At 36.7% G+C, this 13,441-nt stretch overlaps 1 protein-coding gene across 1 annotated transcript in view; it reads right to left on the minus strand.

The window, feature by feature from the left end:
- Window positions 1-13,441, minus strand: part of GFRA1 (GDNF family receptor alpha 1) — a 266,196-nt gene that overhangs the window by 53,122 nt on the left and 199,633 nt on the right. Inside the window, exon 5 of the mRNA XM_081328315.1 lies at window positions 5,175-5,284. Within this exon, the coding sequence (XP_081184441.1) occupies window positions 5,175-5,284 (110 nt within the window). The remainder of the gene's footprint in view (window positions 1-5,174; window positions 5,285-13,441) is intronic.

Raw genomic sequence — 13,441 nt, forward strand, 5'->3', positions numbered from 1 at the left:
ATTTGTAGCAGTATATACCAAAAGAAATAATACTGTTAGTTTTTAACGTGGCCAAACGATAATAGATTGGACAAACAGTTGTCTTGTGGGACCACTTTTTTTTTAGGGCCTAGTTATAGATCATCTGGAGCCAATATAGTTGCTTAACATAGTTTTGTGTAATGGTCATATGTTTAGCTTTATTTTGAAAGGTGATGGTCACTGGCTTCTCACAACTATTCTTTGGTGACAAGTGGCAACGATATTTAGTCACATGGTTTTCAGAGAGGGGATTCTTTGTAATAATCGCATCAGTCTAGAACTCTTCCTGGAGAAAGAAGAGGCACATGGTCCCTTCTGATTTAGAAGAAGAATCTTAAGAAATGGTTACTGTAGTTAATTTGTGAAAGATTTGTTTGGATAATTTGCCATTTAGTATTCATATGAGTAAATATTTTACACTGGTTTGTTTTGTTAGCAGTGGTTAATCTACCTGTGAGCATTGACTGATAAACTAAAGGATACAGTACTGAAGAAAAAAAGAAATGCAAGCAAATTGTGGTGATTTTAGGATGAATAATTGTCAATATTTGAGCTGGAATACATAATATTAAATTTAATAATACAATTAATTTTATTCCATAATAAGATTTTTGAATGTGTAATTTCAGCAAATAGAAAATATTTTGAAATAGTATCTTCCAAAAAAAACACCACTTCATGGGCAAAACCTGGGCAAAAACACTCTGTGATAAAAATGAGCCAGTTGTAATGCAACCAAACTGTTAAATATATAACATTACAATAATCAATTTAACCTAGTATTCTAAGCTGATAGTTGGTCTGGTTTGCCAAAAACACAACTAAAAGACTGAATTTTTTAAAATATTTTTTGGTGCGGTCTGCAAATTTCTCAGTGTAATGAGTGAGAGTAGACAATTTCTCAGTGTAATCAGAGTAGACAAAGCAAAAACTCTTGTTTTCATCCTTGTTATAAGTAAGAAAGAAGAATGTATTTTCCCTTCATAATCAGATATCCACTTATGTTGGTTCCTCAGGCTACTTTCTACTGAACTTGAAACCAAAGGATGTTTTTGCAGAGGTCCTTCTTAGCATTTGTGTAATATGGAATCATGAAAATGCACTTCTGGATTTGTTCTCCATTTCTTTCTTTATTTTTTCTTCTTTCTTTTTCTTATTCTTAGCACCTGTTAGTTTTTATTTTTGATGTTTAAAATTTAATAAAGTTACTACAGAAAAATAAAAATAAAAAAGAAAAACATATGAAACTGTCTCCCTGCAAGCACTATAATTATTATAATGTTAAATTGAAGAAGAGTTTCAAGAAAACCTCAAGGGAAAGGTATCATATCTGGAACTACTTGCCGGAAGTTGTTATTCTGAGCTAACCACAGTACTAAACCTATTTCCTACCAGCAGCTAGCATTTATACATCACTTCATTTAATCTGATGTCTAAGATGCCTATTTCTTGGTAGAAGAGTCAATTTATTTTATCTGTAGCTAATTAAGCTATCTGTTTGCATCTGCCTCCATAATAATCATTCATGAGATTCTTCAAAGTTATCATAAATTGCCAGTTTTCCTATATTACTACTTTGGTCCATGAAGAAGACAACATTCAATGGTGTGACAACATTTTTTTGACACCTACTGGTTCCGGAGCAAAAAAATTGCAAAAAGACACCTTGTTTGTTTGGGAAAACAGAAGTGCCATTATCTTGAACATATTTAAAAACTTTCAGTGGCTACTTAAATATCATGGCTTCTAGCGTATCAGTTATTCTGAAGTTTTCACTATATTTCCTATTGTCCGGCTATCTGCCTGTCCTTCTGAACAAGCATATTTTGTTTTATTCATGTTTTCCTCAGATTGTCAGAAAAGATTTCTTTAATACCTATATGAATCTGATTTGTTGTTTTCTCACCTTCCAGAAACAACAAGAAATGTTTCATGACAGGTGCAAACTCTGAACTTGAAACAAATCAAATCTGCAGTCTTTATGTTATTTGCTCATCATATTTCATTCACATACATATATTTATTGTCAAAACTAAGATAATCACTGAGTTAGGTGGCATTATAGAACTAAATATTATGTAAGAAATGAAACTTAAAAGACTTTTGTCTTTGTTGGAAATGACAAATTTCCCAAACTATTCAATAAGTGAAATAATAAGGACAATAATGATTTTTCTATCAAAGAATTTGAAAAATGGAAAATCAAGTGAGAGACTTGTAATTTATTACTCATCCCATTTATTTATCTTTACTCAAAAAGTACAAGAAATATTTTTATAATTATATACAAATTGACTGGGGGAACTTCAAAATCTTGATATAAAGAGACATAGGGTAATATTAGCTACGTGTATTTGTGATCATTTTTCCTATTTATATACAGAAAGGATAAAAACTGTAACTGGGCACCTCCCCCTTCCAATCCAGATCCTCTTAGTTTGAGCAGGAAAACTAGAGAAGATCATAACCACTGTATCAGCCAAATATACATACAGGCATCCTCATCACTGGAAATCCCAATTGTCCTGGATTTCTGCTAACAAAGCAATTTATAATTGCTTTCAGTAGCCTCTCATGTAAGATGGCAGGAAATTGTCTGTGCACAATTAAGTGTTCTGAAGGCCTATATAGTACTAATATCTCCCAAAAAAGAGCATATTTTATGGGAACTGCGACTGTAATGCTGAAAAGACTAGCTTTCATATAACACAACCAACGTTGCAATGAGACCATCTTTGTTGTTCACCCATTACATTGTGAGCTTCTGATTGATGGTGAAACTCCTAAAATGAAGGCAAGTCACACCAAGAGTATTTACAAGCTGTGCTGATGAAACGTGTTCCGTTAAGATATTTAAATGTAGTAGCTGGAGCAACAGGGTTATGCAGTAAGCCAGAACACATAGTTATAGTTGATTGGTTTGATTGGTCTATAAAGTGTTATTAACTGAATTTGGAAAATGAACATGTGAAATACTGTATGATCCAGTGGGCAAGGAATTTTGGGTATAATGTGATATTTGACCAATGGGTGAATATGTGGATAAAAGGCTTAAAATTCACATTAAATTATAACCAAAAAGAAAATTTCATACAAAATGATGTATCACTGGTATTCAACATCAGATAAGTTATCTACAATGTATAAAGAAATTTCAAATGAATGTTGGCAATGTAAATGTAAAGAAGGCACTCTTTATCATTTATGGTGGACATGTGATAAGGCAAAGAAATATTGGAGTAGGATTCATATATTAATGGAGATAATTCTTAAAGTGAACATAAAGATTAAACCAGAAACTTTTCTTCTGGGCCTAGTGGAATGAGAAATGGGAAAAAAAATGGAACTCTGATTTTATATATGGTGACGGCAGCAAGATTGCTCTATGCACAAAAGTGGAAGGATGCCTCGATTTCTACCATGGATGAATGGTTACAAAAGCTGATGGAATTAGGAGAGATGGCCAAGTTGACTATGCTGATAAAAGAAAAAAACATAAGTACTTTTGTTTCTACTTGGAAACTGCAACTGAACCTTGTGCTTGAAGTGTAAAAAAATGAAATCATGATTTTGGATTTTACTGGAAATAAACTGATTCGCTGATACAGAAATGGCTAGTGCATACTACTATAGAAATGTAAAATGTTGAGATTTGGTTTTAATGTCTGATTTTACTGCAACAGAGAGAGCTGGAAATCAATGCCTTTTGTTTCTCCCCCCCACCCTTTCTTCACACCTTTTTCTACTGTTATCCCCTACTATTTGCTTTTATATTTCACATTTTATGTTATAAATGAATAAAACTAAATTTAAAAAATAGTTGATTGATTTGAGATTGCTGGCTCCTGCATGAGGCAATCTGTGCTGTGATTGGTTGCTGTGGGTATAGAGCAGGGGTGTCAAACTCAATTTCATTGAGGGCCGCATCAGCATTGCGCTTGCCCTCAGGGGGCCGGGTGGGTATGGTCTGGGTGGGCGTGGCCTACTGGGTGGGCGTGGCTAGAGTGTGTATGGCCTACTCGGTAGGCGTGGCCAGCTCTACATCGTTCTCATCAAGGGTGCCTATGGGGGCCTGGGCAGGAGTGGGACAGATCTGAGGGTCTCTGGCACAAGGAGGGTCTCTGGGCCAGGGCCAAGGCAGCGGGGGCCGTTCCCTCATTGTTTCCAGGATGGCTTCGCGGGCCACATGAAACTACTTCGCGGGCCGGATCTGGCCCCCGGGCCTTGTGTTTGACATGTCTGGTTTAGAGGATGGAGTTTCCCTTTTGTCCTGCCTTTTACTTCTGTGTGCTCTGTGATTTACCTGATGATCTTGTTTGATGATGATCTGCCTGACTACCTTGCTTGGTAAATTTAGAGGTGTAAAATATATTTATTTATATAAAACTACAAGTTTATATCAGTGTCTCTGACTTCATTTAGACACCTGTTATGCAATTCCCTGACATGTTCATTACAGAAGTCTTCCTAAATGTAAATGCCTTGCAAAGTATGAACTTCAGGTCTCAGGATTTTTAGTCAGCATGGCAAGGATCAGGGTTTTGGGAATTATAGTCTCTGTCTCTTGATGTCATCCAGTTTGGAAAAGGCGGTTCCACAAAGTAATGGGGTATACTATGACCTTGAAAGGAAGATGACATTGGCTATATTCTGCGAACAAAACTACAGAAGAAAATGGCAATGGCGGTCTTACATTTTATAAAAGATTTCATCCCTTTTTTCAAAGAAGATCTAGTTATGTGATATTCCCATGTAAAGATTATGTGAATGAATTGAAGTTGTCTAATGAACTGCTAGGCTGTGACAATATAACCTAAACTAATGTTGGAGAAAAAATAATTCTTGCAAGTGGTGTATGTATGTAGTATGTCTCCTTCTGTAACCACCTTTCCAAACCCATGCCAGCCTTTTTCCTATCTGTGCTCATTCAATCTTAGCTTCTTTATGTATGAGATTATCATTTGCGGAAATAAGTTTTCATTTTTAAAACTAGTCATGGATAGCCACAGATAACTTAAAGACTCTTTTGTGGAATCTTCAAGTTATCCATGCATTTTGTTTTTTTCATTATTTTTTCTCACGTTGATATCAAACAACAAAGCATATTTTACGTATTTTTTTAGAAAAAAATCCTTTCCCCAAATAAGCCTTACCAATAAGTCCTGAGTAAGCAAGTAGGCAGTCAGCATAGTTTTCTTTCAGGCAGCTACTAACAGACCGTGACTCAGGCTGGCAGTTTGTGAAAAAGTCTGCAAGACGAGATCTGCAATGTGGTAGAAAAAAAGAAAAAAATTAAAAAAACATATATTTAAAAAAAAATCAAGCTTCCAGGTGATCTTACCTTTTGCACTTCTTTCTATCAATATTTAATTCTTGTTATGCATGTGCACATTCAAATTGTTAAGAGGGTTTCTTAGAAAAGAAAGGCTCAGCACTTATCTCAGTGAAGCACAGCAAAAAAGTGTGAAGATATAATGGGCAAATATTCCCCTCCACCCACACAAATGTTGCTTTGAAAAATGTACATTTTTATACTCAGCTATCTTCCTCCTGAAAATGGAAAACAGTGGAATTTATCAACAATATGTTCACAGTAAGTTTTTTTCAATCAGCGTTTGAAGTCTATCAGAAGGAAACCCATGTCTGTTCAAACATATGGGTTAATTTCTACGTATTTATTTATTTGTAGCCTGCCTTTATTATTTTTGCAGATAGTTCAATGCAGTGAGCATATCCAACATACTTTCCACCTCCCATTTTCCTCACAACAATCACTCTGTGAAGTGAATTGGGCTAAGAGAGAGAGAGAGAGAAAGTGACTGACCCAAAGTCACCCAGCTGGTTTTCATGGATAAGGCGGGACTATCCCCCTTTTACAAGGGATGCGGTGGCTCAGTGGGTTAGGACGCTGAACTTGTCGATCGGAAGGTCGGCAGTTTGGCGGGTCGAATCCCGAGTGCCGCGTAGCAGAGTGAGCGCCTGTTACTCGTCCCAGCTTCTGCCCACCTAGCAGTTCGAAAGCACGTAAAAAATGCAAGTAGAAAAATAGGGACCACTACGGTGGGAAGGTAACAGTGTTCCGTGCGCCTTTGGTGTCTAGTCATGCTGGCCACATGACCACGGAGACGTCCTCGGACAAGCGCTGGCTCTTCGGCTATGAAACGGAGATGAGCACCGGCCCCTAGAGTCGGAAACGACTAGCACGCATGTGCGGGGGAACCTTTACCTTTACCTTTTATCCCCCTTTTAAGCCTGATACTTTAGCCACTAGACCAGGGGTCCCCAACCCCCGGTCTGTGGATCAGTACCGGGCCACAGCCTGCCAGCAAGCAGTCTGCACAAACAAGGAAAGCCCCATCCACATGATGCAGGCAGCACACAAAACCACGCACCCTCGAGTCCACGGAAAAACCTCTCTTACAGAAATGGTCCCTTGTGGCCAAAAGGTTGGGGACACCTGCACTAGACCAAATGGCTCTCTAGATACAAATTGGTAATGTATGTTAACTATTTCATAGTTAACTGATTTTTTAAAAAATTAATAGTTACTATAAATAGTTGTGTAACACTTTCACGTGACTCTTAAAACTTCTGAAATAATTTTACATACAAAAAAGGTGTAGAGTGGAAATAATATAGGTGGACTGGGATTCACTAAGATGATGAGAGTATAAAGAGGCTATCAATAGAATATGAATTCAGTACAGAAGTGATTAAGAAAAGCACTAGCTCACAAATCCTGCAACTGCCACTATGATAATAATTAAAGAAAAGGACCTTCAATCTCTGTTAAATTAGGGATTAGTAATCCCTAATTAGGGATGTGGTGGCTCAGTGGGTTAGGACGCTGAGCTTGTCGATCAGAAGGTCGACAGTCTGGCGGGTCGAATGCCGAGTGCTGCGTAACAGAGTGTGTTACTCGTCCCAGCTTCTGCCAACCTAGCAGTTCGAAAGCACGTAAGAATGCAAGTAGAAAAATAGGGACCACTACGGTGGGAAGGTAACAGCGTTCCATGTGCCTTTGGCGTCTAGTCATGCTGGAGACGTCCTCGGACAAACGCTGGCTCTTCGGCTTTGAAACGGAGATGAGCACCGGCCCCTAGAGTTGGAAACGACTAGCACGCATGAGAGAGGGAACCTTTACTTTTTAAATCCCTAATTATTAAAGGAAAGTCCAACCAAACTTTATGGAATTTATAGGAGGATCTTTGATTATCATGCTATATTTTGTCATAAAGTGTTCTTTTATTTTTTAAAAGTATTAACAATTAAAAGTATCACCCCATTTTTTGAATCATCTCAAAATGGACAGTAAACATCAATCTAAAACTAAAGCCAGGAGCAGAAGACACAGAAATATAGGCAGCAGAATTATCCCAATAATATTGCAATGGATGACTGTTACTAAAGAGTTAAGTTGTTTCTCATGACTAAGGAAAATTATCTGGATGGGAGTTCACTTTGAAAAAGCTGTTGGAATAAGGGTCTGATTATGATAGATAGAGGGAGGTGAATAAAGCAGCAAGATTAGCTCTGGCTTAAGGTTTTCCCTTAACCATTCTTTAAAGAAAATGCAGCAATAATGCCATGTCATATAAAAGCAGAGGCTTTCAAAGTGCTGTTTTATTAAATCTATTCAGCTTGATCCTTACGGAGGTATTTGCCAATATACATATTGTATTAGGCTGGTATTTCTGACAGTCTTCAAGAAACTAGTGCAGGCAGATCCCTTGAGTTTTACAAACTTTCTGAACCCCAGCATCCGGGTGTTCTACTAAATTCCATGTATTAAAACAAGAAAAGAAGGAAGATTTCCTTTTTTGTGGGAAGTCAGAATCTGAGTGAAACAAATGGAGAACTAATGTGCTTCATTGAATGAATATATTTATTTTACACCTGAATTCTGTGGTGTGTCAGCAAACCTGATACACTATCATATATTACGCTAATTATCCTATATCAAGATAATTATATACTGTATATACTGTATAAGTAGAAAGATCCTTTTTTATTTGTATCCCATCTTTATTTTTTTTTTAAATTATTTTTACTCAAGGTGAGGAACCAAGCCCACACACCTATTTTCCCCACAAAAACAACCCTGTGAGGTGACTGGCCCAAAGTCACCTAGCTGGCTTTCATGGCTAAGATAGGACTTGAACCTTCCCAGTCTCCTGGTTTCTAATCTCATCCTATATAAATCTGTAACTCATCTATAAGCTAAGAAGCTTAGACCCAACACATATTCCTAGAAGACCCCACTTCCTGCTTCTTTCTCTTTGTTTCCTGTTTTTTAATAATGCAGCAATCCATCAAATGACAGAACCTGCTGCCTATCCACGGCTAGGAATATTTGGAAATCCAAGTATATCACGGGGAAGACTCACCTCTATCTAAGTGCATGGTAAGACAGCCTTTCCCTTTGCTAATCCATGTTGATTTATCTTCAGCAAGACTTGTTGCTCAGCTCTTTTTTTATTATTATTATTCAAGTGATGTTTCCAAAAACTTGCCCCAAATAAATGTTGGCCTATGATTTACTAGACATCTCCTGACTTACTTTTTAAACTAATGTGCTGGCTTCAGTTGGATTCATATTTCAAGAACAAAGTGCTTTAATGCTAAGTACTAGCTGACTTTTAACCAGACTTGTAACTACGTTTACATTATTTGACTGTCCTAAAGATTCTTCTCTTCCCCTATCTCATATTGCTTCACACCAAATTTAAAAATGTTTGTCTTAAAAAAGAAATGTACTAAAAGCAAGATTTGCAATTAATTTCACTTCCTTTGAGGTCTTGTTTTTCCCTCTGTGCTTAACTACCCATATCTTTTAGAGATGACTAGCTGGCTCAACAAATAAATTATAGAAGCAAAAGAGAATTCTTTTAAAAGAAAAGGGACTAAGGTTAAAGGGGAAGGGGATGAAGCAACTTTCATATTGGAAATCATGGAAATAACTTTCTAATGTAAATAAGAGTTCTTTGGAGAAAAAACAAAAACTGAGAACAATGAACTATTTATTCTGCTTGTTAATATTTGGCTACAGCAAGAAAAAGCACATAAAGGATATCCTTGTACCTTCTCATACGATTTCAGGAACCCCATATTTCCCCAAATTCCAGAGAAAAAATTAAAATGTCTGTGGCCTTCATTTTGAAAATAAGCAATACTGATTCTATTTTATATACACTTCAGTATTCATGGAAATATGTAAGCAAAATAACTGAGACCTTTAACTCTTTTTTTATCTGAAATAGTTGAAAAAAGCCATTGATGTTTGGAAATTATCTGAAGCAATTATCACTACAGCCTTTTCAATGATCGTTTAATTGAACTATGAGAAATTCAGTACATGCTCCTTGTAAAGTGCATACTACATATTTGCAAAGGATCAAGAGCTCTGTGTTTAGCCCATTATAACCTAGTTTGAAGTGTTCTTTTCTTTTTGGCACAGACCTTGTTTGCTCTCAGGTGATTCAACTGCATACAGGAAGGTGTTGAACTTACAACAGTTATAATTGTAAACAAGCAAAAATGCAGGAAAAAAATATTCTAGGTCAAGGTAGAGAAACAGATGACTCTCCAAATGTTGCTGAATCATAATTGTCAGTATGCCCAAGCCTCATCTGGGCGGTCACAGATTTTCCTCCCTATAAAGGAAATGGAGAGATATGGCTGGGCATCAGACCCATGAATGAGAATCTGTCTGTCTTGGGATAACTTTCATTTTCTACTTTCCCTCTCCTGCCTCTATTCTTGAGAAAGGAATGAGTCTCCCATATCAGGGAAACGGTTACAGAGAAACAAAAGCTGGAGAAAACCTTGAGATGCGCGCCAACTGTGCCGGTTACCCACATATCATACCACCTGTGGATTGGCTGAATGTCAAATGGACATTATAACTTTGGTGGGAGGAGGAATATTGTAGCTTAACTATACTGTTTGCGCGGGATTTTCCCTAGATCTTGCCTTGACTTCCCTACTGTCACTGACCCCTAATAAAAGTATCCTTTTGAGACAATGCCTGTTTCAAGAATTCTGCTTCCTTGGGTGGTTAGTTGAAGTGGGTCCTTACATAGGGCCAGATTTGCATGGTACTCAACCTTGGAGAAACTGCTGCCCTACTGGGGGAGTTGCAAATGTTTTCTACATGGAGGAGTCCCAGGCAGAGAAATAGTCCAAAGATCTCCTCTGCCTGAAAGCTGATGAAAGCTTTTCCAGGGATCTGGAAGAAGCTGGACCTTCTGGTGAGGACTGACTATTTAAATGAGGACTGGATCAAAATTAGATTTTAATGAGCAGGAAGAGAAGGATTGGTTCATCCTTGTTAGATCCTCCATTATTACCCTTGCGAGATTTTGTATACTATGCAGGGCTGTGAGGGGTTATGTCAATGAGGGGGTAGGAGGGGTTGGAGTGAAAAGAAGCATAAAAATTCATTAACAGAATGGTGGAAATAAAATACTGTATCAAACATGCAAAACCAGTAAAAAGAAAGAAAGATGCAATCGTGGTTCTTCTGGGAGCCACAAAGTCTTTCCCATTTTATTGATATTGTATTATGCTAATAGGAAGCAGCCATCCAGAGCAGAATCATGTGGCTGATTTTCTCACCATTCCAAAAAACTTGCTGAACAACGTTATTTCTACATTGCCATCCCCAGGTAAGGGACCTTTCTGGTCCTCAACTCTAGAGAAAATTAATTAAGTACTAAAGTAAAATGAACAGAACTCTTTGTGTATAATGGGAGGTATAGGAAGAGCAATCAGAGGCTGACCATCCATTATTTAACAGCTAACAGCTCCCATTAGTAAGTGATCTAAAATCCTAACAGTGGTTTGTTATTACAAGCTAGTTTCATAATCCATGGTTTGAGGGCAATTTACTTCAAGTAATATAAGTTTAAGATTAGTTGGAATTTATTAAGACAAACACAACTCACTATTACAAGTTCAATTATGAAGTAATTTTGTCCCATTTGTTAATTTACCTCCAAATTTTCAAAAGTTTCCTGCAACTTTTCCCCCCAATCCAACCAAGGTCTATAATAACTTTCAGCCCCATAGTTCTTCATATATAGAATGTTTCTTTATGAGAGGCTAGAGAAGCAGGCATTTTTTCTTGAACTAGATTTTATATGTTTACATATAAGCATACAATTAAAAATTTCAGTAATAACACAGAGAAAAATGTCTAAACAAAAAGGGGAAATTAAAAAGATTTCTTCTTTGGAATTATGAGAGATGCTTGTAACTGACTTCCACATTTCTTATTTTGGATTCAACTACATAAATAACCAAGCTGTCACATCAATCCTTGGACTGACTACAATAAATAATGAAATCAGTTCTGGCATCCAGGCACCACTTATCAAGAGAGCTTTTACATAAGGGAACAATTTATCAAAACCAAAAAGAAAGAAGAGTAAAGTGTGAAGAAGGACAACTTCAAACTGTGAGCATAAAAATGGTAACAGTAAATATGCTGTAGAAAAATAATAAACTCTGAAGGATCCTTTAATCATCTTGTTAACTAGATAATACTCAATATCAAACATCATTAACTATTTTAGCAACCCTGCTTTCATATTTAATGTTTCATTATTTATTATACTGGATTTCTGATCAACAGCAATAATCACATTTTGATTCAAATACTTAGTGATCTGCTTTTTCTGATGAGAAAGAATAGCCTGACAAGCTAGAGAATGATGGAGGCATGGCTAACCAAAAACCATTGATCTCACAACTATAAAGAAATCTCAGAACTGTCACCATAAGAAATGTTGAAGTATTCTAGGAATGAACTAAAAATGTAAAAACTTATTTCAAAGACAGCTGGCGCAAACGGCTTTTTGAAATTCCCCATCCAATTCTTGGCCTGAGAAATAGGAAGTTTCGTCAGAAATTCTTCAACAAGTTTTGAAGGGCTTGTTCCCTAAGCAGCCACACAGTACCAGTGCTACTGAAGAAGTGCTACCACTACTAAATAAGCCCAATGGAAGCTATTTTCCAATGATCTCATTGGTTAAAAAAAGAAAGAAAGAAATGGATGCCATATAACAACTGCTACTTAATTATCCTGCACAGGCCCTAAACAGGACTTTGTCTCTTTCACATAATCTCAAATCCCAGCTTTCAAAAGAACAGCAATGCTGCAGATGGAAGAGCAATGACCTGATGCTAAATTTAAAGGATAGGGTTCTTGTTAAGAGTATCTCATGATGCATTATCAAGAGAAGGAATACTATGAGTGCTAGATGAGTCCATGAGGGGCTCAGCTCTGAGGAACATCAACAAAATTAGATTATTTGCTGCAAATATTTGTGCCCTGCATCTAAAATCTTCACTTTTACTTTGCACTGATTTATGAACATTGTTTCCCCTTGGCCATTCTTTTCACTCTCTCTCCCTTGGATTCAGACATACTTTTAACCGTTGAGTTTTGGACTGATATCAATTATTCTTTTGCCTAGTTACTTAGTGAGAAGTAACATGCGCTCTTGACCCCATCCACTCATCTTTGTCCATATAACTCCCATCTTTTCCCAGAGAATCTTCAGAACAGAACAGGAACTCAAAAGTGCAGCTAACACTCTACTGAATGTTATTGTTATCCACAATTCTTTCTTCTCTTAAAAAATGTAGTCAAACTGAATGAGAACTAGTAGGAAAATGCATTAGAATCTCTTTATGGCTACTCTAGCATACGCTAAACAAGTACACTGCTGTGTACCACAAGGGGAAAAAAAGTTTCTGCGAAGTCCTGAGCTGATTTAGTGGCACATGAAGAAACCTGCTTCAGATTCAGAAAGTCAGTTATTGCTACTGTTCTGATCTCTGCCCATATTTTTTTAATTCAAATATTTTTTGGGGGGAGGGGAGAGATTATACTTGAAAAGCTGATAAAATGAAACGTATTTTAAGAAAGAGAACAATTTTGTTGAGTGATATAGATATAACCAGAATGAGTATGTATTTGCAATGCAATTGTATGAATATGTATTCAGAAATAACAACTGAATTCAATTCCCAATTTCTGCCCAATTCCCCAGTAAGCGAGACAGGGATTGTAGTTTTGTATTTATACAACCAATCTATGTAGCCCAGTAAGTACTTTTTCAACTGTAAGCACTAGTGGTTTACTTTAGACAAAGACAACATATAGTAGGAAATATTTTCACACTGATTTCACAAGTTGGAATATTTTGATTTTAAACATGGATTTGTCATCAATAGAATTTTGGGGGGAAAAGTGGTATTGGAAGAAAAAATGCAAACAGACTTATTCCAATAATCTTCTAAAGCTGCTTTCCAAGTGCCACCTTCAAAAAATGAGAAATGCTTTGGAAAAAGTGTTCTCGAACATATGGAAGAATATACAGAGTACTTGTTTTTTAATTGTTGAAAAAGGTGT

Source organism: Vipera berus, assembly GCF_964194415.1.
Source record: "Vipera berus genome assembly, chromosome: 5".
NCBI classification, from domain to species: Eukaryota; Metazoa; Chordata; class Lepidosauria; order Squamata; family Viperidae; genus Vipera; species Vipera berus.